We start from the raw sequence: 25,547 nt of genomic DNA on the forward strand, positions 1-25,547 counted from the left end.
TTTATCTGTGAACCGAGGTTAAAAAAGTGGAACTTAGCATGTTTATAATGACTAGGAAGTGAAACACCAGATGTCAGAAAAATCCTACTGTAACGGTACAATAGCGTGATTGTCTTTCTATCTGGATCGCAGATAAAAGTGACAAAATACGGAACAAACAGTTAAACAATAAGATTGATCATTAAACAGAAACCACATTGGTTCACTTGCATAGTGCATTGGGTTTCCAAGATGAGATGCTCAAAGCGCTTCACACTAAGACACTTAGATCTCATCTGTATGTGCATGGAAATTAAACGTTCAAATTTGCTTCATGAACCAGTTGCATTTTTGACTACTAGAGATGGCACTGTTGTGACAAGTAACAGTTTTGACTTTATAGTTGACTTTAATTTAATCCCGCTTGAAATATGAAGCTCCATAAAATGCGATCGAAACGCCTCACGTCATTCCACCAATGCTGTGGAGGTAATAGAAAAGAAAAACTAGAACAGATGACTCTTTTGTGGTTTCCTTTAACTGATAGTGGGAAAGAAGCAGAACAGTCAACAGTCTCTGGAAAAACTTAAATCTAAAAAGAAATACATTTTTAAAAAATTCAAAGAGGCTGCTCGGCAACATGTCCACCAATATGGTGGTTTTAAGAGAGGATGGCAGGAAGCCACGTGTCTCCGTCCAGGTGATCCACACTAGCCGAACGCTTCCTGGAGGCTCGCCGTGCTTCCTTGAATGCGGATTCACTCAGTCTGGAAATAGCCTGAAGATTTAACAAAAGCATCTGATTAAACTCATTTTGCTTCAAGATCACCTTCCATGTCTTCAGACTGTCACATTTTAAAGAAACAAGTTGACACATTTTGAAACTAGATGATCGCAGGCTAGTGAGAAGGATGTACCTCCAGCTTTTGAGCCTTCTGGTGGCTGAGGGCCTCCAGCGGGATGCTGAGGTCATTGGCCTCTGAGAGCGAGCGCAGGTCAAAGTAATACTTGACATAAACACTCGAAGGCACGTTGATGTTGAACTGCACAAGCTCCAGGAAGTGACGCTCCAGATCGTTCCTATCAGAAAACAAGCACAACAGATAGTGGTAAAGTAACTCTTTTTTTCTAGTAGCATCGTTGAAGTTCTAAATGCAGCCCCGACGCGGCTGCTGATGACGTACATGTCGGTCACGGTCATGTCTTTGAGGATGTGACAGTAGTCCACGTTCCACACTGCCTGGTCGTCCCACACTTTGGACGCCAGCAGGACAGCACCCAGCACCATTCGTCTCCACGTAGCGGGACTCATGGAGACCTCCGCGTACGTCAGAAGCCTCTCCAGGTACACCTGACACGTAAAATATTATTTACTGTTGTATAAAACATATTGTGTGTACGTTACATTAGGAGTATGTTACATTGTGGTGTGGTGTGTTAGGAAATGGAACATTGGGTTTCGAGATGTTCTTTTTACATTTAGATAACAATTAAGTTTGAAAATTGTTGTGTTTTATGATGATCCTAGAACATTAGTTGTCCTTTTGTTGAATGCGAGCCATTTAAAAATGCAACAGTCCTCACCAGCATGACAATGGCGCACTCAGACCTGAGCTGTGCGGCACAGAAGAGCGTGCGGACAAAGCGATAAACCTGCCTCTGGTCTGGGTCCCGGCGATCGTAGTCGCCAGGCACCTGCTGCGATCTCTGCAGGCCAAATTAAAAAATGAACCTGGATGTAAAAAAATAAAAAATAAACACAAGAGGCAGACATCCCACCGAGAGAGGGTGAAGCCTCTCGTCAAAAATGTCCAGAAGCGGCGTTTCGTTGTCATCCCTGCAAGGAGACATTCAATCAATCAATCAATCAATCAATCAATCAATCAATCAATCAATCAATCAATCAATCAATCAATCAATCAATGACATCTAAGACAACATTCAACCTCTCACCTGTTCTTTATGTGGTAGTAAATCGCCAACGCTACACTGCAAATTGAAAAAACAAAATTTGAACATATTATTCTGCTCGATTCCAACTGTATTAATTTATAACGATTTTACCATTTGATAGTGTATTTCAGGTGAGGCCTGCTGACAGTGTTCTCATCAAGAAAGATAGTGGAGCAGGAGCTATACTTCCATCTGCTGGTCGGACCGCGCTAAACACACACGCACGCACGCATAAGGGTTGTCCTAAGTGGGCCTGAAGAAAGTGATGGACAGCTACCGGAGATGATAGTGCAAACTCACGTAGCGGATGAAATGAATCTTCTGTCTTTCTCGTACTGCAAAACACAAAAAGGAGTTGTCACCATTCACAACCTGGCATTAGCTTCCCTGATGTTATAGGTCAGGAAGAACGTTAGATTCTATACGACACGTCCAATATTAGCTTCATGATTGTTTCTAATGTTAGATTCTAATGTTAGTTAGCTCTTGATGTTTACTTCAATGTTAGCTTTCAAATTAATTTCCTATGTTTGCATCAGAAGTTACATTGCACATGGTATACCGCAGGACAATATGCTGTGTTACACAGTGTTACGTTGAGGTGTAACAAATGTTACATTGTGTTACATGTAACATATGTTACGGTTTGTTTCGTAACAAAATTTAGTGCACATTATATCACCATACATGATGTTATGTTACATTACATTGCGGGATACTGTATTGTGTTCCTTTGTGATACGTTGCATTATGAAATGTTACATTCTGGAATGAAATAAGGAATTGCAGTATGTTACATTGGATTAAATTCCATAATTTGTCATATATGCATAAGATTATTAAAAGAAAATGACCTCACCGTCATTCATGGATTTGCTGAGGAACATGGTGCAGCTTTGAGGATGATCTGCTGGACTCAACATCATGTCCATTTCTGGGGACACACGTCTGCGTTAGAAATTGGATTAACAAACCACGGCAAATTCGAATCTCATCCTGATGAAATGCGAGTTTAACATTTATTGTGCTTTTTCTTGCAGTTCTATTCTATTGGATCTGGCTGAGGACCTTCTTTAAAAAATGAACATCCACAATTCCAATGTGGGTGGAAAATGTTTTTTAAGTAAAATTGTATGTAATAGTGCTGATTATTTATGGAATATGTAAAATATTCTACACGCCGGATTTGCTTGCATGACTGCACGTCTCCTCCTCCTGGAAGCTTGAAAGAGGACGAAAGAGGAGACGCTGGTGAATAATCCATGAACAACACAACACCTTGCCTGCCAGCTCAACAACCACTGCTCTCGCGCTTCTGCTCCTTTCAGTTTTTGTTTTTGTCTTTACAGAATCCAAATGTTGATGGGAAGCAGCTGCCCCTTATAAGAAAACACTCATACAGGAAACATCCCCCCCAATTAACCCTAACCCTAAATAAATTTCAGATGTCCTAGTAGACTTAATCCTGACATTTTTGTTGTCACATTTTAAAACAAGCTGGACCTACCACTATTTGTGTGTTCAGATGTTGACATGATTTTTTTTAAAAATCTCATTCCACCATGTTCTGAGTGTTTATTTTATTCTGTCAACTACTTTCTAGCCAAATTGAGCTCGATGGAAAGTGTTGCGTTCACGTTACCGTCCATGTTCTCGATGTCACTGATGTGTTGCAGATTGTTCTTTGTTAGTGTCTCCTCCTGGCGTAAGTTCGGTTCCGTGTGGTCCTCTTCCAGTCTGGAGTGGACTTTCGGGGTGGCGGGGATGCAGCAGGACGTCGTGCTACCCATCTGGACTCCTGCGGTGGCGCACCGCAGCCTCACAGAGTCCCTGCACGTCCGTCGTTCAAGCAGCAGTAGCAGGAAGAACGGACGGTGAGCAGCTCGGCTTCATTAGGAATCGAAGCAAAATATGTTTACATAGAATAAAGTGACACTTGATAGTGTGGGCAAATCATAGGTTTTAAATAAAATGCACCATTGATCATCAATTTGCAGAACAAATAGCGACACCTATTGGTAACTTGATGACAATGCTCCATACAAGCCGTTTTAATTGTTCTCTGCTGCCTGCTTTCTGCCCACCAACTTCAACAAGTTTCAATATTTTCACCAGCACACTTGTCTCTGAACACTTCTTTTAATAGAACTTCTTTATGCACACACTGTGTGGTTCTTGTGTGTTTTGTTCAAAATGACCTTCAATAGCAGGTTTTACCGCAAATCAAGCATGCAAAAGGTTTCTCTTCAGTGTAGTTTCTGAGTTGTGTTAAAGTTGGGATTTTAGTGACTGTTTTTTTTTTTTTTTACAACAAACTCATCAGAAAATAAGTATTTCTCCAGTGCGTGTTCTTGTGTGTAAAATTAAAATACCCCATTCAAGTGAAGTTTTGGCTACATACTGAGCAGGCAAAAGGTTTTTCCTCAGTGTTTCGTTAAAACTTCCTTTATCACAAAGTTTTTTTCCACAAACTGATCAGGCAAAAGGTTTATTTCCAGGTAGCGATCAGCACAGATTAAACAGGCAACCGTTTCATTGGCCGCTACCCTTCTCAGCAGATGCTCGACAATTCATGTTTTCCCCTCGCGTGTCTCCCTTTGTGTCCTTTTAATGGCATCTTTTTCGCAAACCTTTGACCCCAAACTAAGCAGGCCAAAGGTTTGTCCCGTGTGTGTATTCTCTTGTGCACTGTTAAATTTGGCTTTTGAGCAAAACCTTTGCCACAAACTGAGCATACAAATGGTTTCTCTCCAGTGTGTATTCGGGTGTGCCTCACCAAACAAGACTTTGCAGCGAAGTGTTTGCTACAAATTGAGCAGGTAAAAGGTTTCTCTCCTGTGTGTGTTTTCGTATGCCTTGTCAAACTTGTCTTCACAGTGAAGCTTTGCCCACAAACTAAGCAGGCAAAGGCTTTCTCTCCAGTGTGTATTCTTGTGTGTTTTCTCAAAGTGCCTTTCTCCGAGAAGCATTTACCACAAACTGAGCAGACAAAACTTTTCTCTCCTGTGTGCGTTCGTGTGTGTTTAACCAAAGTCCCCTTTTCGATAAAGCTCTTACCACAAACTGAGCACACGAATGGTTTCTCTCCAGTGTGCATTCTTGTGTGTCTGGTTAAACTTGCCTTTACAGAGAAGCTTTCGTCACAAAATGAACAGGCAAAAGGTTTCTCCCCAGTGTGTGTTCTTGTGTGTACTGTCAAGGTGCCTCTTTCAGTGAAGCTTTGGCCACAAACCGTGCAGGTGAAAGGTTTCTCTCCAGAGTGTTTTCTCAAGTGAACATTCAAATTCCCCTTGGAACAAAATGTTTTCCCACACTGCCAGCATTTGTTATCGATGGGACATGTCGTGCCCCTTTCAGACTCTCTATTATCCTCATCATCACCAAGGAAGTGTGATGGTGAGTCATCACTACATGCTCGTGATGGTCCACGGTGGTCAGCATCACAGTTGCTATTTGGAGGCTCTGCCCCTCTGTGCTCCTCACTCTCATCTTCACTCTTGAAATAGGGAAAACTCAATGGCAACCTGATGATGTCATCTTCCTCTTTAAGGTGAGGGGCCTCTGGTTCATCTTCCTCTTTAACAAGGATGGTTTCTGGCTCCTCTTCTCCTGTAATAAGGGACTCTGGCTCCTCTTTGACGTGAGTAGACTCTGACTCATGTTTCTCAAGACGAAGATATTTTTCACTGATGTCTACAGGGATCAGATTACAAAATCACAAATTTGATTTGGACAAGTCAGATGTCAAGTGGTGTATTGGTGTCGAAGAGGTTCAAGGATTCATCCGCATCTAATATATTATCAATTTAATCTATTTTTTTTTTATTTAAATAACCAATTCATTGTTTAGGGGGTCCAAATCCTCAGAAATTCAGCTTCCGAACAGTAAATACTCTCCAAATATATAATTATAGCAGACTAGTCATATTGTTTATCCAAATCAGTGTTCAATAGTATATAGTAGTGTATTATTTTTTAAATAATAGGAGGAGCAAAATATTGAAGTTCTTTAGACAGCAACTACTTTTAATGATGGTTTAGGGTTTTGTCGTGAACATACAAACCTGCTTTGAGTAGCCCAACTGGATTGTTGATGGATGGTTGATTGAGACCAGCGTCTCGTCGTTGACGTTTGATGTCTTCATTCCTCCCACAAAGTTCCTTGTCGTACTCTGCTTTCGATCTTGCACACATTTCCACACGACAATGCCGACACTCAATCTCAATCAACCGATGTGTCGCTAACAAACGAGTTTCGAATCTCGCTTTGTTATGCTAAACGAAGCTAGCCTAGCAAGTCTCAAGGCGCATCGAGACGAATTAGTGAAGACACAAAGAGTTACTGAGTTGTGTTTTAGTCCGATAAAGTGGTGACGGAGGTAGTTAGTCGAGGCTTCAATCTGTTCAGAACTAACTCGGGATGAATTATTTATCGAAGCACGTTTGGTTTTTGACAGCACGCAGTAGTGCACTGTCTTTAGCAATTACTGTTTAGGTGCATTACTGCCACCTACTGGCATGGGGTATGAATCAGGTAAACACAAACAGTTTACAAAACTATGTATTAATTATAAATATCTTCATTCACTAATAAACAGATCAGTTGTTTTTTTAAACCCCTAAACAATAGCATTTACTATGAACATCATTTTTATGGCAGTGAATCTTATTACAGTTTGCCGATATACTGCCATAGATATTATATGACTTATTTCTTAATATAACTTTAAGTCCTTATGGATTTACCTCCATTTGCAGCGGTGAGCTGGTATGAAAAAATTAATAAATAATTAGACAACACAAAATATCACCCACTGTTTGTCTAGTAAAAAAAAAAAATCCCCCTCCAAAAAACCCCCCTGAAATTTGTCAAAACCTAAAAAGCCTTGATTACATAAAATACGCAGTAGATAAATGTGCTATTTGAAATACTTGTATTTAGTTTATAGAAGCTCTTTTTGAACACTTTTTATTGGAGCAAAAATAATTACAAGGCACGTCTGTATATAGAGGTAGAAAAGTACATATTATATACATAATTAATTAATACATATATTCTGGAATATTCTCAGTACGAAAGTTAAAAGCAATTCCCGCTGTCTCTGCAGCCAATTAGTCTTCTTTTTTTTTAACGTACACACTAAGAAAACACTAAGAAGAAATGACACGCAATTAAAATTTCTTCGGTACAGTTTTCATATGACTAATATTTTGACTACATATACCACTATATAAAAATTCCGATGTCAGAATAACACGAGTTGCTTCAGGTCTTTCTTCAGCTTCATCAATCAACACTTCTGTGGCGCATGAGCAAATGTTTGACAGTGAAAGTTTTAAAACACAAAGTGCAACTGAACGGTTTCTCCCCAGTGTGTATTCTCAGGTGTGCTGTTAAACTGGCCTGTATTCTGAACAGTTTACCACAAACTATGCTTTCTCTCGAGTGTGTGTTCTTACGTGTCTTGTCAATTGGGACTTTTGAGTAAAACTTTGTTCACACAGCGAGCAGGCAAACGGTTTTTCCCCAGTGTGTGTTCTTGTGTGCACTATTAAAGCTTTCAGAAAAGCTTTGACCACAAACTCTTTTTTTGTGTTTTGTTAGATGTGACTTTCAGGAAAAGCTTTGGCCACAATCTGAACAGGTAAATGGTTTTTCTCCAGTGTGTACGATACAATGTCTTGTTGAATTTGTCTTTCTATTGAATGTTTCACCACAATCTGAGCAGGCAAAAGGTTTTTCTCCGGTGTGTGCTCTGATATGTCTTAGTAAATTTCCTTTGGCGGGGAAACTTTTCCCACAATTTGAGCAAGAAAAAGGTTTTTCTCCAGTGTGGATTCTCATGTGGATTTTCAAAGCATTTCTAAAACTAAATATTTTCCCACATTGGGAACATTCCCAGCATTTATTTTCAGTATGACTTGTGGCATCACCAGCAGTGTCAAGACAGATTCAAGTTGTCGATTTGTTCTTGTGATGGTCCCCAGCATCACTTTCTGTTTTCATGTGTTGGCTTGAGCTGCAGCAAGGAGGTTCTGCCCCTTGGTCCTCCTCACACTTACCTTTGTCTTCACCTTCCCATTTCAAAAGGACAAAATGCAAAGGCAACCTGATGATGTCATCCTGCGCTTACAACAGTGGCTCCTGTTCCCAAAGACCAAAATAGTTTACACTGACATCTGCAGGACACAAGAAGACAAACATGTTTTGTTTGATCAAATCAAATTTTATGCTGTTACTTAGATGTTGCGTATTATTGTTTCTGCAATCTAATTGGAAATGAAGATTTTTCCGCACCGCACCAATGTCAAATTGCTTGCCAGGAGCCAGTTGAAATTGCTGTAGACAATGAGCACCACTCTAATTTGTGCCAACCACTTATGCAGAACTAAGAGTAGAAATTTTGTGCCAGCCAAAGTGCAAATCTTTTTTTCTTTGTTTTTTTAATTGGAAAACTTCAACGCTTCATTTGGCCATCAAGTCGTAAACATTATTCAAATATAAACACAGCTATTTTTTTTCAACTCAATAGAAAGTTGTTAGTTACGAAAGAAATGAGGATGTGCAAACCTGATCTTTGCGACACAACTCGAGGCTGTAAGCAAACATTGTCCAGGAGTGGACGTCCGTCTTCCAAAAAGGGTGTTTCCAAAAGATCCATTGGCGTACTCCTCTATCGCATTCGTACAGAAGAGGATTAGGGCCAGTGAAGGAAAAAAAAAAAAAGGGGGGTGACAGGATTCTGCCTTTATTTTCTCAGAATTCTGACTTTAAAGTGAGAATTCCCACTTTAAAGTCAGAATTCTGCTGACAACTTGATTTAATTAGTACTATTTCACTAAACAATGTAAAATATACATTTCCAAAAGAATTAAATATTTTTAAATGCTAAATACAGACACAACAATAAAAAGACATGTGAAAATCATCAACATATTTTTTGATTGGCCAAAACATGAAAATCACAATCTTTTTGGATTCAAAACACACAGAATCACAATTGTATTTGTGGATCTGAAAAACACAAGAAAATCATAATTATATTTGTGGATATGTTTATGTTTGTGGATTTGAAAAACATGTACAATTTGGGGATGTATTTGTATGACGCCATAGCGTCTACAGTCTTCATCATATTTGTCTAAGTCAATGCCATTGGCTATGTGTGTACAATGGTGACTCAATACACTTAAGTGTTAATTGATTTTTTTATTGATCTATTTATTCCCATTGCTAGAGGACAATCACGACAACCCCAACACAACCACCCTGTCCATTCCAGTTTTCCCCCATTTTAAAATGACAAGGAAAAAAAACACCAAGCATTACAAAATCCATTCTAAGAATTATTGTAGGGATAAAACACAATAGAAACATAACCATACGATACACCCAAGTCAAATCAATGAATTCCCTTTAGACTCAACTTTCTACGAGACATCTCAAAAATATATTTATGTACACACTTTGCTGTATTGTACTGTACAAAATGTGGCAAAACCTGACACATTCTCTGGAGACATGCAAACACCTTAGCGATTCTGCAAAAAAGTCCATTTGATAACTTGTAATATATTTTCAAATAGTAGGTCTTTGGAGAATATCCTAAAAAAGATTATGCACCATTTTAGCGATGTCACTGCCTGCATTGGTATTAAATAATATTGTGAAATTAATTATTACTGTATGGCCTTTTATTTATTATCGTCATGTAGAAATTGAGACCATACGGCAGACTGAGAGTTTTATCTTTCCGATCTTAAACTGCGTCTATTTCTCAAACACCTGAGTTGACATCGGTTTACGTGACACTACTAATGGAAAACTACCACCGCCAGCAAGATATATTACAGGATGTTGAACCTTATAAGGCATTTTACATGTCGACACAAAACCCCTGTACAATAAATGTGACATAGTTGTGTTTGTAGTGACATAAAATGTTTTGATGTACAATGGTGGAGGGAATTGCACTTATTTAGGATCTGAGTGGCCGGGGAGCATTTCTTTGTGCATCAATATCGAGCCTCCTCTCATGAGAAATGAATAGAATATCTGACGAGAAAAACATTGCTCAATAGTGAGGTATAAGTTTTCTATTTTTCTCATTTAAGTAAAACACTTTGTGAAGCTATCCAACAATGTTAGGAAGGGCTTTTGGAAGGAGGTTGAGTAATTTGTCTTGCTAAATCTTTTACACATACAAGTGTTCCTGACCCCGAAATAGTATTTCATTTTTCGCCAGAGATTCTAGTTGCAATCCAACAAATCCAAAAAGTCCGAGGATGTTAAGATGTGTTGTCCTCAAAATGTTACCACAAAAGAGTCCGGGGGTGAAGGGAATGAACAAAACCATGCAACTGTAATAATGCTGAAGCATGATGTGATCCCGCAATAGACGAGGACAGTGTTCAGTGTGCTTTGACTGAAATTATTTAAGAGACCATTTCCTACCTCAAGTCCTCGCAATAAAAAGTGTCACTGTCATCCTAGGTGTCCATATGTTGCCTTTATAACACACGAGCAGCTCTAAACTATGCTGTCCGTCTCCATCTCTAAAATATGGTCCAAATGCAAAAAGGTCTTCTGCCTACTCCTCCTCCTCTTCATCATCCTCAATCAGTGGGAGTAATTCCTCCTTCAAGCACTCCCTGTAGAAGCTCGTAAGAGTGGCATAGAGGTGCTGGTTGCTTTGGTGAGACAGGAAATGGCTTTCGTCTGGGTAGAGCTGTAATGGAAGAAGGCACATGAGTCTGGATGATATAAATCATGTTGGGTGTTCCGATGAAGGAACGCAATAACCATCAGGTACGTCCTTCTGTTGCTAACACTGCTGGTCGACAAACACATTTGTCACCTGACCGCCATCTGCTCTGCACAATACAGCAAGGCCTAATGTGTAGAAAACTAAGCCACATTGTGGATGGATAAATAAATAAATAAATAAATAAATAAATAAATAAATAAATAAATAAATAAAACTCTCACACGGAAACACAGTTATGTGGATCAACTCACGACACAAATTTGGATAAAAAAAAAAAAATCAGGAAAACTCAATTTCCCCCATTAAGCTGACATGAACAATTGTAATTTTAATGTCATAATCAAACAGGCCGCTGTTGCCGCAATCTGTTTTATGTTCCTTCAGAGCTTTCTGCACACACAGAGCTTTCCAGCTTGCTAAATGCCAGCATAACAACTATTAACATATAAACACATAAAAAAAAAAAACACAACAAATAAAACGCAACCTCACAGAAAATGTCTTTTATCTATATGCTTTGGCATTTTCTCCACAATTGTTCCTATCTTATTGCTAACAAATGTTAGCAGTTATTAAAATTTGCACCACTACAAGACTAAAATAATTTGCAAGACAAGCCCAACTCTCAATACTAGTATGCACTCACAATATTTCAAGATATTTTTGTAGTTGTATTTATTTGTGTATCATTAGTTCAAAGATTAACGCTATTATACTACATATATTGTATAAGCTTAGCTTGTAATTGCATTTAATAGTAATTGGACAACTATGTCCAATCTAACCGTGCAGTACATTTAGCAGTGTTTGAATTTATTATTTTGTGCTTTTTTCCCCCCCCCAAGCACATCTCCAATGGACACAAAGTGTTTTCCCAGGGTGTTACTTCGGCGACAGTCACCTGCATTGAGTAATTTGCTCCAACTTTCACGAGGTTCTTGACAAGCTCAGCAGTATGTTGGAAGTGGATGTTAGCTGCAAATAAAAACGTGTCAGCATAGTTCCTGCTCAAATCAAGGTTGCGGTAGAATTGAAATGCATCGACAAATTTGGCATTCATTGCTCATCAGAGCATGCGATCCTCTGAAAATGTTTGCATCACTTCAGGCAACACACTTTCCTTTTCTTTTTTGATTAAAACTATTTGCTTCATTACATTCCAAAAATACTTGCTTCTTTGTGCTCAGCATTGAAGCACAACAGATCGTGGATATTCATTTACGGACAATTTATTTTCACTTACCATCTGCTGTGCCGTGCACCAGCATCAGTGTCTGGTCTCTAAGTGCATGAACATTCTGCAGCACACTGGAGAACTGGAAGGTAATGAGAAATTACCAACTGCACTTGGGTAACTAGATTTAAGAGAGTGACGCTACATAACAAGAAACAAAGACTGTGGTAATTGAAAATTCATAGATATGCCGCCAGACATGTTGGAGAAAATGTATGTCAGATGTGATCAAATGAAAAGGATAATGGAAATTTATTTTCATTCTGACTACAGAATAATGCACACACACAGACACACACAGTGACAAAATATGAAGGGGGGCAATTAAATGTCACAACATTAAACACAATTGCATTTTTCTACCTCTGCGGCAAAAAAAAAACAAAAAACGGATTGCTAAATGCATATCTAAATACAAAACATGAATCACAGTTTTCTCTTACTGTGACAGAATTGACACTGACATGTACTGCATGTATTGTATGTTAGGAATGTCACAGCAAGCAGTTTTCAATGAGTATTGACACACAAATGAGTTGCGGTGAACAAACCTGGTATCTGCTGTCATCTCGTAGAGGCATGCCAAGGTATCGCTCCGAGAAGGCTGATGCTATGCAAAAGAAAAATTACACTTTTTATGTAAAAGCTTCTTTGTTATTTGTAGGACTAAATAGCATTCCTATCCTTTGTTATAAAGTCTATCCAGCCTCGAGATATGAATGACAATACCGTATGCAATACTGCATTATCATATTGGAATTTTTCTTCCTGTAGGCGAATGCTGTGATGAAATAGCTTGCCATCGTATTGTGTTTTGTGAAAGGTTTTATGCTCACCATACAACTTCAAATCTGTCATGGGGGACATTGCACATGCACATTTGAAGACATTATCCGTAGACTTAAGCAGCATTAATGCGATATAGGCTCCGTAACCCTGAACAAAAGAAAAAAACATCATTGTACAACATAGGTTGATAATACGAAGCATGTTGCAAGATAAGAACAAAAAAAAAATCCTAAAATCCTGAGAGACAACATTGTCTCGGTTCGTGGCATTTACTTTCTTCTACCAAATGTTAGTCAATAGCCTAACGGCAAAAGGCAATTTTAAAAAAATGATTTTCTGCATGCAACTATGACAAGGAGTATGGGCTCACCTTTCCAAAAATTGCTATCCGAGTTTTATCGATGTATGGAAAGCTCATCATGTAGCTGCAAGAGCACAAGATTGCACTTTTGGACACGGGTACAATGCAACTTCAAATCAGCAGGCAAAAAAAAATTATTACTAGTAGCTATTGGATTTTTTTGTTACTATTTTCTAGGACTATAAATTCACACTATAGTCAAACCACACAAGCTTAACATGTCAGAAGTCTGTGTGGATCAGTTAAGTCTCTTCACACTCCACTCTCCGACCTCATTTTGATTATATTCTGATTGTTTTAAGAGCCTAAAAAATTCAATTAAACATACCTGCTGACGCAAATTATTTTGTCATATTATATCTGAATAAAATACATATAAAAAAATAGAAAACATACTCCACTGCTGCGATTTGGTCCTGAACATCCACAGTGCCCAGTCTCTGGTGGACCTCATGCAAGACCCTCTGGCCCTGAAAACCGCTACCCCGGCCATCGAGACGAGCCACAATAACGTTGTCTGAGCTGACCAGCACTGAGTCCCAGCTGAGAGCAAAGCGGTCACTCACAGTCTGACCACCTGGGAAGCCATCGCTGTGGAAATCAGAAAAAAAACGACAGTAAGCCTTTTGAAAGAAACCCTAATTAAGAGTGCACAGAAATAAGATCCATCCATCCATCCATCCATCCATCCATCCATCCATCCATCCATCCATCCATCCATCCATCCATCCATCCATCCATCCATCCATCCATCCATCCATCCATCCATTTTCTGAACCACTTATATGATGTAAATGTATGTTTTGCTGAAATGCTGGATAGCGTTTATTTCTTGTATCATTATGCCAGTAATTGGTGATAGCAGCACTCAGGTACATACACTACCAAGAGGAGTCCATAGTGACGAGATTCCGAGAAGTCAGGCGGATAGGAGATTTTCAAAGGTAAATCTATACAAAGGTAAAAGGAATGGCTATTATATGAGAAATAATTCTCAGTGGTTATCAGGATGCACTATGTGAGAGTTTATTTTTCACCAAAGTGTCCGATTGAAACAGTCCTGAAATCAGTTAGCTGGATCCTTTTGTAGTTCAAGGCTGCCTTCAGCATGGAGTTGCTCTCAAGAATGTAGTAATCTGAAAAAGGAAGAGAATGTGAAGTGGGTTATTCATTGCATGAAAAAAAAAAAGTAATACGTACATAAACTGAGGATTAAGGGCTTGTTAAATACCTGAATCCAATTTGAAATAAATGAGGCAGTGCTAAATTGTTCTCTCTTTGTATAAAAAGTTATAGCAATAACAAGAATACTTAGAGCGAACGTGACCTCTGGGGCTTTCCCATTTCTCCAAACCAAAGATACTTGGGAGGAGACTAAATGAAATGGAATTTAGATTGATTTTCTGATGGAAAACCTCAAATCAATAGAAGTGTCATTATAGAACCGAACCGCCAGGGGTCTTCGGTTCCCAGCTGTGGGCGGAAGACATAGCTAGATAAGACTGAGCAAATGACTTTTCTGCTGCACAGCTGTTAACTGATAGGCAAGGTGTCCAGGTCATCCGGAAAGGATTGACAGAGATGTTCTTTTTTCACATTTTGCTATGTTCCAAAATGGAATTAATTCAACCTTTAATTTCTACACACAACACTGAATAATGACATAATAAAAAAGGCTCCACTCCCTTTTTAATTCATTTAAATTATTCATTTTTTAGTCTTTGATAAAAAAATATATATATATATATATATACATGGTGTGTGAATGATGGAAAAATGATTTAATACGCATGTTTTTTTTTTTTTACATTACCCCATACCCACACTTTTTTTTTTTTTCCTCTTTAAAGTTACTAGGACTTCTGCTCAAGAAACCCTTTGCTAAGCTCCACTGCCAGGATCAAGAAAAATACAGAGTTCCTTACTTGAACTACTGAGACTGTGTAAGATCACCATTGGTGTTCCAGGACCTAAAATGAAAATGAAAAATTATAATTAATGCTTGAACAATCGATTCTGGCAAATGTCTCATCGTTGGTTCAATCAATAATTCCGTGCTGTCTACTTTGTATTTGCGTAAATTGTTTTGTTTTGTTTTTTTATTGCTGCCCAGTCTTGGCCAGGTATTACTTGAATAAAATAAAGAAAAAAAATGCCTCACTCTATATTTTTAGGGGGGGAAACTAAGCAAAGTCTACTTGTTGTCAGGTTGTTCATCGGTGTAAGAAATGAACATAATCGAGGTCTGAAATTACCAGTGCTCAGGGATGCTCAAATTGAAATCATGCAATCACCTCATATCTGACGTCATTGGCACTGGCTAACGGTAGCGCAAATTTAATTCCAAACAAACAACTGCAGTTTACTTACAGCCATTAGTTTGTTGCCAAGTAACAAACATATAGAGGAGGAACGGTTCAAATCAGTCTAATTTTCATTCACTTTATCGTCAGCTTCTAGGATGCATTGTGATGCCCACTTGTGTCTCACTCAGAGCGATTTGTTATATTTGCCCTTGCATGAAAACGTTCAACTTATTAAAAGCCTCTTATGATTGAAATTATACAAGCTTGTTTTTCCTGATGAAAAAGCAGGTGCTATGTGAGCTTGGCCAACTGAAATCAAGTTTTCTCCACCTTTTATTGCTTTAGGGAGCGGGAACAATGTTATTGTACCATAAATCATTACTCCAAAAGGCCAAATGCTTCTGAGCATGAAGCACTCTCATCTGCCAAAATAAATTGAATACACAAAAACAACGAAGAGTCATTCTCTACTAAAAGAGTTACTCAAAACACAATATCATTACCTGAAAGTAATTATACAACATAGAGTTAATAAATCCTCTTCATTCTATGCTCCCATTTATTTAACTTAGCACATAATGGGTTTTCTTTTTAAAGCAACAGTTTTTGGGTCAGGGCTCAGCGATAATGTCAGGTCCTGAAAAGAGTCTGTCAAGGATTGTATTTAGACAGCTGTACGTCTACGAAAGAGGCAATCAGACCAAGATGAATGAATGGAGTAGCTAAAGTAGACATGTTAAATCTCTCCGTACATATTTATCTTTTCAGCATGCTGACATATAGTTGTCACTTGTCCGTTAATCGTCCTCCAACTTCCTCGGATTATGGTACAAACATCAGCGAGGCATTTGGCTGAGGTACAAGGTCAAATGAATACACATTTCTTTAAGCAGGTTCACATTCTATTTACTATAAAGTCGCTCTGGAATATAAGTCGTAAAGATGCATTACAGAGAAGAAGAAAAAAAATGTAAGTGGCTTTGAAGTCGGGTCAAATTTGGGCGGAAATTTATTTACGATAAATTATGACTCCATTGTCTGAATGGTGAGGAGACCCTCCTATATATGATTACTTACCTTTACAGTAGAGGATAATGTGCTGGTGCGTTGGGCTGAGAACAGCATCAAAGTACAAACAGTGGGCCTTATTTAGCTCGCATGTTAAACACCATCGTGGAAACAATCCCACAGTTTTCACACTAAAGGAAAGAGAAAACGAGTAAGACAATGTGGAAAACTGAAAAAAAAAAAAAGCTCAATACTATGCAGTAAAAAAAAAATCATTAATCCATTAATTTGCAGCTATGATAGCCAAGAAAAGAAGTGCAAAGAGAGGCTAAAGAGAATATTAATCAAACTGGAGCAAAACTAAAAATTACAAAAAAGAAAAGAAAGCGTACAAACAACTGCTCACTTAAGCGGATTTAATAAAAACTTCTCTGGGTTAGATTTTAAGATTTATCATCTCCACCTAGCAGCAATACCAAAAAAAAAAAAAGCACTATTACAATGAAAAGGAATGAAAAAAACCTGTAAAGTTGCCGTCTTCGTGGAGAGCCTTCCGTGCTGAGAAAATAACTAGAAAAAGATGATAATAAAGTGCACTCCTTAAATACTTTCATAAAACAAGAGGTGATCATATCATGAGTTCAACTTACAGGTTATCAGTGTTTTCATCATAACCAAGGATTTTGGTCACCTCCCAGTTTCCTGATGTTAAATGTCGGACTTCATTCTCATCTGCTCTGGACTGAGATGAGAAAGACAACATCTGCACTTTTTTGTTAATTATTAGTGACTCTATAATACAGTGTGAGTGCCCAAATTAATTCAAATTCCAGAAACGCAATATCAAAACGCTATTAGACTTCAAATACAATTTAAAAGGGAAGACGAGTCAGAAATTCTTTTCACACTGACTGAAAATGACACAAAGTGCCTAAGGGCTGAACTTGTGAACGTAATATGACCATAGCCCGGAAACAGGTGATTGGTCCGTTACTTGAGCCCTTCGGCACTGTGATGTCACTTGACAGCCATCCCAAGAGATGGATTAAAAAAAAGAAAAAAAAAGGGTGATTTTTCAACATTATTCTGAATACCATTTAGTGGAAGCGAGGCGCATATAACATATTGTAAAGAATCATTAAATTTGGGAAAGGTTGTTATATATTGTAAATGTATTCTGTAACGCATCCAACGTGACTAGAGACTCTTACATGAACACGTGGTCATGAAAAAAGGATGAAGATGGACACATAATGGATGGATGATTGGGAACATGCAGTTCCTTATTTCCATTGTGTCAAGACTGACTAACAGGGTTGCTATCATTCAAATAGAAGTGCTGTCGGGTAATCATGCTTCATTATAGAGCCATAAAATTAAGATATATGCCACAATTATATCTGATTTAATGGTAAAGAAATTAGGAGTGGCACACCAAATATGGGATCTTTTTCAATTTTAATTTCATGACAAATAAAACTTCACCTGTGTGTTAAACATTGCAATGTGATGAAACTCTCCACGTCCTCCTTGTTTCACTGGAACAGTCAAGAAGAATCTTTTGCCATCTTTTGAAAATACTGGCTCTTGGTTCTACAGGAAAGAAAGAGACATCATCTTTAGAGACAATTTAAGCCAAAAGTTCCTCCCGGAGAGAAATGGACCGTGACTGATGATACCGATCAGCCAGTGAAGAAAAAGATGTAGAAAAAAAGAGGGGAAACTTTCTCTGAATTTTTAAAAAATGGATTCAAAGTATCAAATAATTTCATAAATGTTTAGTAGAAAGAAACACAGTGAAATTGCATTCTAAAATAACAAAAAAGGGAAAACAACAGTTCACCTGTTTGGAAAGCCAGAGCTCCGAATTTTCTTCATGTCTCTGAAAAAGACACAAAGCAAATTGTATGTTTTCCTTTTCTTCTTTCATCCCCAACAATCTGATCACATGGCAATTTATTTTCAATAATTTTCCAAAATTTATCGCAGCACAGCTGAAAGGAAGGGTGTCTATCACACATGGATACACGTCCGGGGGTGGAAAGCTGTCTCCAACGGCCCACTTCAGGGCGACCCACTTGACATCATCCGCAAGTGGAGCTCTTCTTGCACTTCCTTATGAACTCTATCTCCTCCTACATGGTCTCCACTCTTTTGGAGGGCACATACCGTGACACAGGCTCCCGTGGTGGTGTCGCACACAGTCAAAATGGAGATGTTCTGAGCCCGGTTCAACCATCTGACAGATGTATGCGTCTTGCTGATCCATTTCACCATGGTCACATAATGGTCCCTAAAGGGAGAAAGATTATCACATTTTGTTCTCAGTCAATGAATTGTGACAATAGAAATTGTTTGTATAATGTAAATTGCTATATTGCGCGTTATTAAGCAAATGGATCACACATTTTTTATTATCCTCACATGAGAGAAATGAAGTTCTTCTCACCGTAGTTTGAGGCTGTCTGGAGGCATGAGCTCGAGCGTGTGCGTCGGCCCGTAAAGGTTGACAACAAAAAGCTTCACAACTGGATTAGGTTGGCCAGCCTGCATGTGAGACAGGCCTTAATGAAATGTTTTTAATTTTGAAAGGTAGCAAATTTGAATTGGATTTGTAATATAAAGAGTAAAAGAAATAATAAATTGTCATGAAGTGTTTTCATTTGTTCCCAATGTCACTCTTGTCAAAATGGATGACAGTGCGAGACGGAGCTTTTACAGTTTAAGGAATTTTAGTTGAGCACTTGGGTGCTATTGAACCTTGGAAGTGGAAGGGGAGAGGGACTTGTCAGTGGATAAATGATGTCTTGCACTCGCTACGAATGACATTGATTGACGGTGACGGCTACCTTGAGTATAGTCTTACATGGTGTCACTTAGTACAGCTTTTTGCCTTTAAGCTACAAGAAAAGGAACACGGAACAGAAAATTTCTCGGGTGCACATTAGAATTTTGATCTGGTTTTCAAAGGAGCACCAAAGGTTGTGAGCCAATCACCTCGAATTTTGCATTGATGATTGACGTAGCCTTCAGCAATATCTGGAGAATACTTCTTAAAAAATAATCAGGAAAAGTTTTGTGATTAGAACATACTTGAACCAAATTGAACGCACAATAATCGCTACTTTCAAGAGCTACTCGCTCGTGTAGAGTTGGGCATTGAGAATTGAATGGAATAGGAACTAGCATTCAAGTTCGCCTTGAGCCGTTGATTATTTGAAATGCCATTGCTAAACTTGGCCGACGTGCGAAATAACCTGCCAAACACAAACAAAGACGGACCAATAGCAAACGTGTGGGCAGCTCATACACATCAGCATGCCGGGTAAGAACAAAGAAGCATTTTCTTGACGTTCTCCAAAAAAAAAAAAAGCTCTTTTGTGAAGAATTAGAGTGAATAGGTTTGATATTAAGATACTGGTAAAAAAAAAAAGTATTTTCAGAAAATCAAAGTTAAGTTAGCAATAAACATTCGTATGATTTCGTCCCAAAAATAATTCTGGTTATACCTCTCTTTTTTTCCAGGTAACGCTTTAACACCTCAAGGCCCATCCTATGCTGTGCTACCCCCAAAAAAAAAAAAAATGGTGTGCAAAAAAATATTTTGCGTGTGCATGCACACCTGCGCACCACTTATGTGCACCCCTGGCTTGCTACATGACCATAGGGGCACTTGTTCTGTTCTGTGCCTCCATTGATCTAGACTGGCTTTGTGAAACACGTTTGTGCAGAAAATGTGAGGCAATTCCAAATAAATAATTGAAATTGAAACACAGATGCGAACCTATGATTGGGGATCTGTGAGTAGAACATGGTAAGACATACCTTGGGGTATGGATATTGCTTTCCTTTAGGGTAGGTCATGCCAGTGAATCGTGGCAAAGCCATGTTGGGCACCTGACTGTCATTAAGCACAAGGAAGGCCAATCTCTCTCCGTCTGGTGACCACCAGTGGGCCACGTGGGTCTGAAGGATCTCCTCTGAAAGCGCACATTGGTCATTGTACAATTTGATCGAATTGAAACTCTCAACACTGTTTCATCAGGGCCAGCGTTTCTTAACTGAATCGATTGTCAAGAAAGCAGATGAAGAAACTGCAAACTAATTTTGTTGTCCATGAGCTAGTTTGCCCCATAATAACAGAAATCACCTTGTTGTTTTCGTCTCTTTTTTCCCCAAGATAACTGCACAACATTCCACCTAATTAAGCGTGTGTTTATCTGTTTAATTAAATCAAGGAGCTTCACAAGAGGTGATTGTAAGTCACTTTAGCATAAAAGAGACAAGGTTTCACTAATGATTGCTTTTATCTAAGAATTGTAAGTTAGTGTAAGGACAATGGTCAAGGTTACCCATAGAGCAAAATAATAGGAACCGAGCCCTGTCGCGAATAATAATAATAATAATAATAATAATAATAATAACGATGCAGGTACATAATTGGCACCACCCCCTAAATTTTTTGTAATTTACTTGCCTATTAAGAGTTCAAACAGGAAAAAAATGATTAGCCCAAAATGGTGTTACAACATTCCAAACTAATCTTACAATTGTAATATGATTATATTTCAATTTGTAACATTAAACACTCTGGAATGAAAGTTGGAATGAAAGCTATTTTAACATCACTGAAGCATTCCCCAAATAATATTGCAGCTGAAAAGTCTAAATGCATGAATGGCTATTTATGTCCTTATATTATATATGGAAATATTATAACAAGGTGAAATGCATATTACCTTCATAAAGCCAGTCAGCAATCCCATTAAATATGACTCCTTCCTTTCCTGAGGATGTCAGCCTTAGAGAGTTACTCTTCACATCAGACTGATAGTAAATGTTATTTTCAAATATGTAGATCTGCAAGGACAATGAACAAACAAACAAAAATTGAAAAAAATTGAAAATAGGAGTTACTTAGGTCGTAAGAATAATCATGAATGTATAAATAAATGTATAAATACAAATGTATAAACCATAAATGCAAGAAAACATCAACATGCAAAACAACTGACTGAAAGGAAATAAAATATAAAAGCAATGAAAGCTAGTTTTTGTTTTCTAACCAATTGTTGGCCTTGCACTCCCCAGGCAGCATACTGCAGGACTGAGTTTACCACCTCTGGAGGGTCAAGCTCCCAAACCTCCCTGGAAGATTCAAATAGCATTTTCAAGCTTACAATTGTTTTTAGGACAGTAAAAGAAAACGAAACGGTTTTAAAAGAGTATCATGAATATTTTTTTCAATAATTTAAAGTACAATGTATTTCATATCAAAACGACACTTCTGGTAGCTCTTCTTGCTTTCCTCATGCTATTCATCAAATTTTAGTCAAAGGCCTCCGAAATGAGGACATAGCTGTTTATTCACATGATTGGAACAAATAACGAGGACGGCAACAATTACCTTGTGTGAATATTATAGATGCTGTAAGAAGCCATGTAGGAGTGTCTGTAAACCTGAAATAAAATAAACACAGAGGGAGGGAGGAAGGCTTAAAAGAGGACTGTCAAACACATTAATGCAAAAAGCAGCAGTGCCACAGATAATGACATCATGATAAAAAATGGGAAGGAAAAAGGCATCAAACAGACTGCTTGCTGCTCACAGCGATAGAATCTGTAGACAATGCAATTTGCACGGCTGACAGCTGTGATACGATTGCATCTCGTGAAAGCCGTTGCTGTGTGCTTTGCCTTTGGAAAAGCTCTGGCTGGCACCGTAATATACCTCCGTGGTTGCTAAGGGACACAACACACTCGGTCCATATTGGCATTTCATATTTCATCATAAAAATGACAATACGCGACAGAGCCACAGACACCATCATGTATAATAGGAGCTGACACTTCCTATAACATTGAATAAGCTTCAATCAATCAAATCACGTTTATTAATAGCACCTTCCCTCTAATTTTTGAGAAAATACAAAGTCAAATGTATGCCAAATTTAGTTGGCCTTCTCTGAGTGCCCGCAGGTACATGCACTGGCTGTCTCTGATTTATAAAGCTGTCTTATTTGATTTAGAACCAGTCAGTGTATGAACAGTGAATACTATTTTTAATGAAACTTACCTGTTTGACATCATAGGCAAAAAGAACATACTTGAAGTCAGGCGACACAGAGTACTTGGCCACGTTGAAATTTATCTAACGGAAAGAGAGACAACGCAATATTGGATAAAACCATCAAATGTAACTTCTGGATCACACACAAATATTTTGTTTTACTTACAAATGTTGTGTTTGATAGGACAATCTCGGTTTCGTTAGAGAGGATGTTGAACTTGATGACATGGCCGTCACTGTTTCTGTAAATAACTTCAGAATCTGATGGAAGCAAAGGGAATTTAAATCAAAACAAAACATTCAGCATACAGGGGAAAGAGAATTCCAATACTGACAAATCATATGAATGTGTACAAATCCATAAAGATTTAAGAGCCAGACAGCACAAAGGGTTTCTTCCTAAACAATTCATCCCCAAGGCAGCACAGCTGATGGAAAAGCTGCTTTGTTCTGAGATGAACTGCTCAGAAGTGACAATGCCTGCGTTGTATGGGTTCAGTAAGAGAGCAAAATAGTCTGAAACCATCAAAATAAAGGAATAGGAGATCAAAAATAAAATCATGATTGCTGCAGGTTGTTTACAATAGGTTCATACATATTACATTTTAAGTGATTCAGTTCAGCAAAGGTGATTACTGTCTGACTTTTAATTATAACATTTGCATAAGTAGTGTAAAGAAGACGACAAAATCGCCTTTCCTTTAATGAAAGTGACAACTAGAACAAAGCCCTGGCAAAGTGTGGGCCGAAAACCATTGGCATTCATTAACGTCATCATGTCATACGGGCAACGTGCGTAATTATTACCAATGGGAACATGGATCTGACAATGATTGTTTTAGACAAAGTGTAATTACAATTACCGCACATCAACTCTCAATTAATAAAATCTAAAATGTCTGAGTGCATCACAATTTGAAATTCAAGAATGGATGGATGGATGGATGGATGGATGGATGGATGGATGGATGGATGGATGGATGGATGGATGGATGGATGGATGGATGGATGGATGGATGGATGGATGGATGGATGGATGGATGGATGGATGGATGGATGGATGGATGGATGGATGTATGTATGTATGTATGTATGTATGTATGTATGTATGTATGTATGTATGTATGTATGTATGTATGTTACGGAACAATCTTATTTCTGTGCACTCTTAATTCATCCACGGCATCCACATCTTTTCATAGGAAAAAATCTCGAGGCACACAACCACCAAAAATCTTTTAGTCTTACACCAGGTTCTATATTAAAATTTGTTTCGTTACAAAGAAAGACGTGAAAGTGCTATATAAATTAATCCCTATTCCTATATATAGAGTTGAATGATTGAATAAAAATAAATAAATACGAATTACATGGTGGGATTTCCGTCACTCCACAAACACACCACGGCTATAAAAATGACACAGCAGCACACATGTAAACCAAATATATGCCGATGCAGCATAATCAGACCGACACAGGATGAAATCTCAAGATTGACCGGGCCTTGTGCAGACTGAGCAGTGGTTGGGCCATCCGGTTTACAATGCGCTTCATAATTAATATTAGATCATTTCCCACGGCATAGCTGAACATGTCTCACGCCACATACAGTGATTGGGAAACACTGCTTTACATGATATAAAGTACAATGTTTAAAAATGTGCAAAACAACATACAAACACTACATAAAAGAAAAATATTTTCAAATTTGATTTTAAAAGTGGTTTGAAAAAGCTTGCTCATAATACTGTGGGACCGAAACATAAAAGACAAAATAATACTGAAGAAATATCCTGCATGTGTTGTTTGTCTCATTCTAAAGCTTTTTAAACCAAGTCAAAAAAAAAGTACGTTTCCATAGTTTATTTGCAAACTTGCCTGCTGTTAAGCAAAACTCAAGTCAAACTATGCTAAAAAAAAATTAACATTCAGAGCTGATAAAAGAGAAGTCGGTCCGTGATCTTTAAAACATTACCAGCAGTCTCTGCGCTGCACGCCACTTGTCGCCTTAAATAATGCAACGTCTGTACCTGAAAAAGAACAAGCTAAGATTCTGATGTATAAGTAATGCCCGACGTCTGTAACCCAATGAATAATGAAATCTCTGTGTAATTCGTTTTCTTCCCTCAGCATCTGATTGTGCTTTAACTTTGCACTGTAAATAGTTACACTATACTCACTGCAACCATCTGTTTTATGCGAATTACCATCCATGATGGCCGGAATCGAACCCTGCGCCTCTGAACTGTGAGGCGGACCGCCTATCATTTATAAATAATTGTTAATAACTTAAACCAGTTTGAATTTAGGGAGAATACAACCACATTGCGAAATACACAATATCTTGGCCTTTGTGGTTCACATGCCAGATTTTATGTTGTCTCCACCCACGCATCACACTAATGATGATGTGTTTCATTTTCATCAGAACGACGACTCGTTTATGGGAGCAATAAAGTGGATGGCTGACTTGAAGAGCCCCCTCCTCTTGATGCTGAGTACATCCTCCTACACCATCAATTTTTATACTCTTACGGACATGCAAGAGAAGAGATCATCCAGATAGTTCATGAATTCTACTCCTCTAGTGAACATGTGAAAGAAGTCAATGAGAAAATTGAACATGGATTTTTTTTTCTTTTCTGAAGCTTTCTGGCTTTTCTCGATACCTGTTTAAGATACCGCATCATCCAGAGTGACTCATCAAAAAAAAAAAAATCTTAGCGTTATATATATTTGACTGAACTCTCTCCTTTCAAATTCTCATCAAAAATATTTTCAGATATTTTTCATAGCTGAGATCTGTCCCATTGTATACTGCTGGTTTGTTAGGTATCACCTTGACTATTGTAATGTATTGCTTTCTGTACTTCCATTCTCTAATCATTCAAATTTAGCAGGGATTCTTCTTTATGACGTGCCAAAATTTACTTTTATTCTCAATTTACACACTTAAAGGTTAAAATGGATCACGTGTCAATGTATAAAAATGTAAATTAAAACTGTAAACTAGTCATGACTACTGTGATCCTGAATTGAGTGCAGAGTAAAATGCCAGGAACAGTCAATGCAGTTGATG

General features: G+C 38.1%; 3 protein-coding genes and 1 pseudogene across 6 annotated transcripts in view; all 4 read right to left on the bottom strand.

Moving 5' to 3' along the window:
• Positions 1-161: 161 nt before the first annotated feature.
• LOC148394186 (cyclin-Y-like) lies at positions 162-4,275 on the bottom strand. Its single transcript, XM_088383630.1, has 10 exons — positions 3,575-4,275; positions 2,792-2,866; positions 2,233-2,267; positions 2,044-2,141; positions 1,933-1,968; positions 1,759-1,816; positions 1,564-1,686; positions 1,164-1,330; positions 897-1,059; positions 162-757 (listed from the first exon to the last, which is right to left on the bottom strand). Exons 1-10 carry the CDS (start codon positions 3,720-3,722, stop codon positions 641-643), a joined length of 1,020 nt encoding a protein of 339 aa, XP_088239756.1. The 5' UTR covers positions 3,723-4,275; the 3' UTR covers positions 162-640.
• A 129-nt stretch (positions 4,276-4,404) lies between these two features.
• On the bottom strand, positions 4,405-6,436 carry LOC148394187 (uncharacterized). The gene is made up of 2 exons (XM_088383628.1): positions 5,997-6,436; positions 4,405-5,625 (listed from the first exon to the last, which is right to left on the bottom strand). The coding sequence occupies exons 1-2, from the start codon at positions 6,124-6,126 to the stop codon at positions 4,484-4,486; spliced, it is 1,272 nt and encodes a 423-aa protein (XP_088239754.1). The 5' UTR covers positions 6,127-6,436; the 3' UTR covers positions 4,405-4,483.
• A 783-nt stretch (positions 6,437-7,219) lies between these two features.
• Positions 7,220-8,542, bottom strand: LOC148394188 (uncharacterized; annotated as a pseudogene).
• Positions 8,543-9,122: 580 nt separating this feature from the next.
• Positions 9,123-25,547, bottom strand: part of dpp10 (dipeptidyl-peptidase 10 (non-functional)) — a 44,474-nt gene continuing 28,049 nt past the window's right edge. For 3 of the 4 annotated variants that reach the window (XM_088382220.1, XM_088382222.1, XM_088382218.1), the window contains exons 4-26: positions 22,635-22,729; positions 22,475-22,549; positions 21,806-21,858; positions 21,465-21,546; positions 21,138-21,258; positions 20,224-20,378; positions 18,848-18,945; positions 18,568-18,691; positions 18,242-18,280; positions 17,884-17,991; positions 17,049-17,161; positions 16,921-16,968; positions 16,468-16,589; positions 15,010-15,054; positions 14,122-14,220; positions 13,965-14,034; positions 13,481-13,675; positions 13,094-13,148; positions 12,771-12,870; positions 12,486-12,544; positions 11,944-12,016; positions 11,602-11,675; positions 9,123-10,661 (exon numbers count right to left, since the gene is read on the bottom strand). In XM_088382220.1, coding sequence (XP_088238346.1) covers positions 10,524-10,661; positions 11,602-11,675; positions 11,944-12,016; positions 12,486-12,544; positions 12,771-12,870; positions 13,094-13,148; positions 13,481-13,675; positions 13,965-14,034; positions 14,122-14,220; positions 15,010-15,054; positions 16,468-16,589; positions 16,921-16,968; positions 17,049-17,161; positions 17,884-17,991; positions 18,242-18,280; positions 18,568-18,691; positions 18,848-18,945; positions 20,224-20,378; positions 21,138-21,258; positions 21,465-21,546; positions 21,806-21,858; positions 22,475-22,549; positions 22,635-22,729 — 2,141 coding nt within the window. In that variant the 3' untranslated portion in view covers positions 9,123-10,523. The remainder of the gene's footprint in view (positions 10,662-11,601; positions 11,676-11,943; positions 12,017-12,485; positions 12,545-12,770; positions 12,871-13,093; positions 13,149-13,480; positions 13,676-13,964; positions 14,035-14,121; positions 14,221-15,009; positions 15,055-16,467; positions 16,590-16,920; positions 16,969-17,048; positions 17,162-17,883; positions 17,992-18,241; positions 18,281-18,567; positions 18,692-18,847; positions 18,946-20,223; positions 20,379-21,137; positions 21,259-21,464; positions 21,547-21,805; positions 21,859-22,474; positions 22,550-22,634; positions 22,730-25,547) is intronic. The other variant, XM_088382219.1, reaches the window with a different exon arrangement.

The sequence above is a fragment of the Syngnathus floridae genome, chromosome 8, assembly GCF_059516105.1.
Source record: "Syngnathus floridae isolate MCC-2025c chromosome 8, RoL_Sflo_1.0, whole genome shotgun sequence".
Taxonomy (NCBI): Eukaryota; Metazoa; Chordata; class Actinopteri; order Syngnathiformes; family Syngnathidae; genus Syngnathus; species Syngnathus floridae.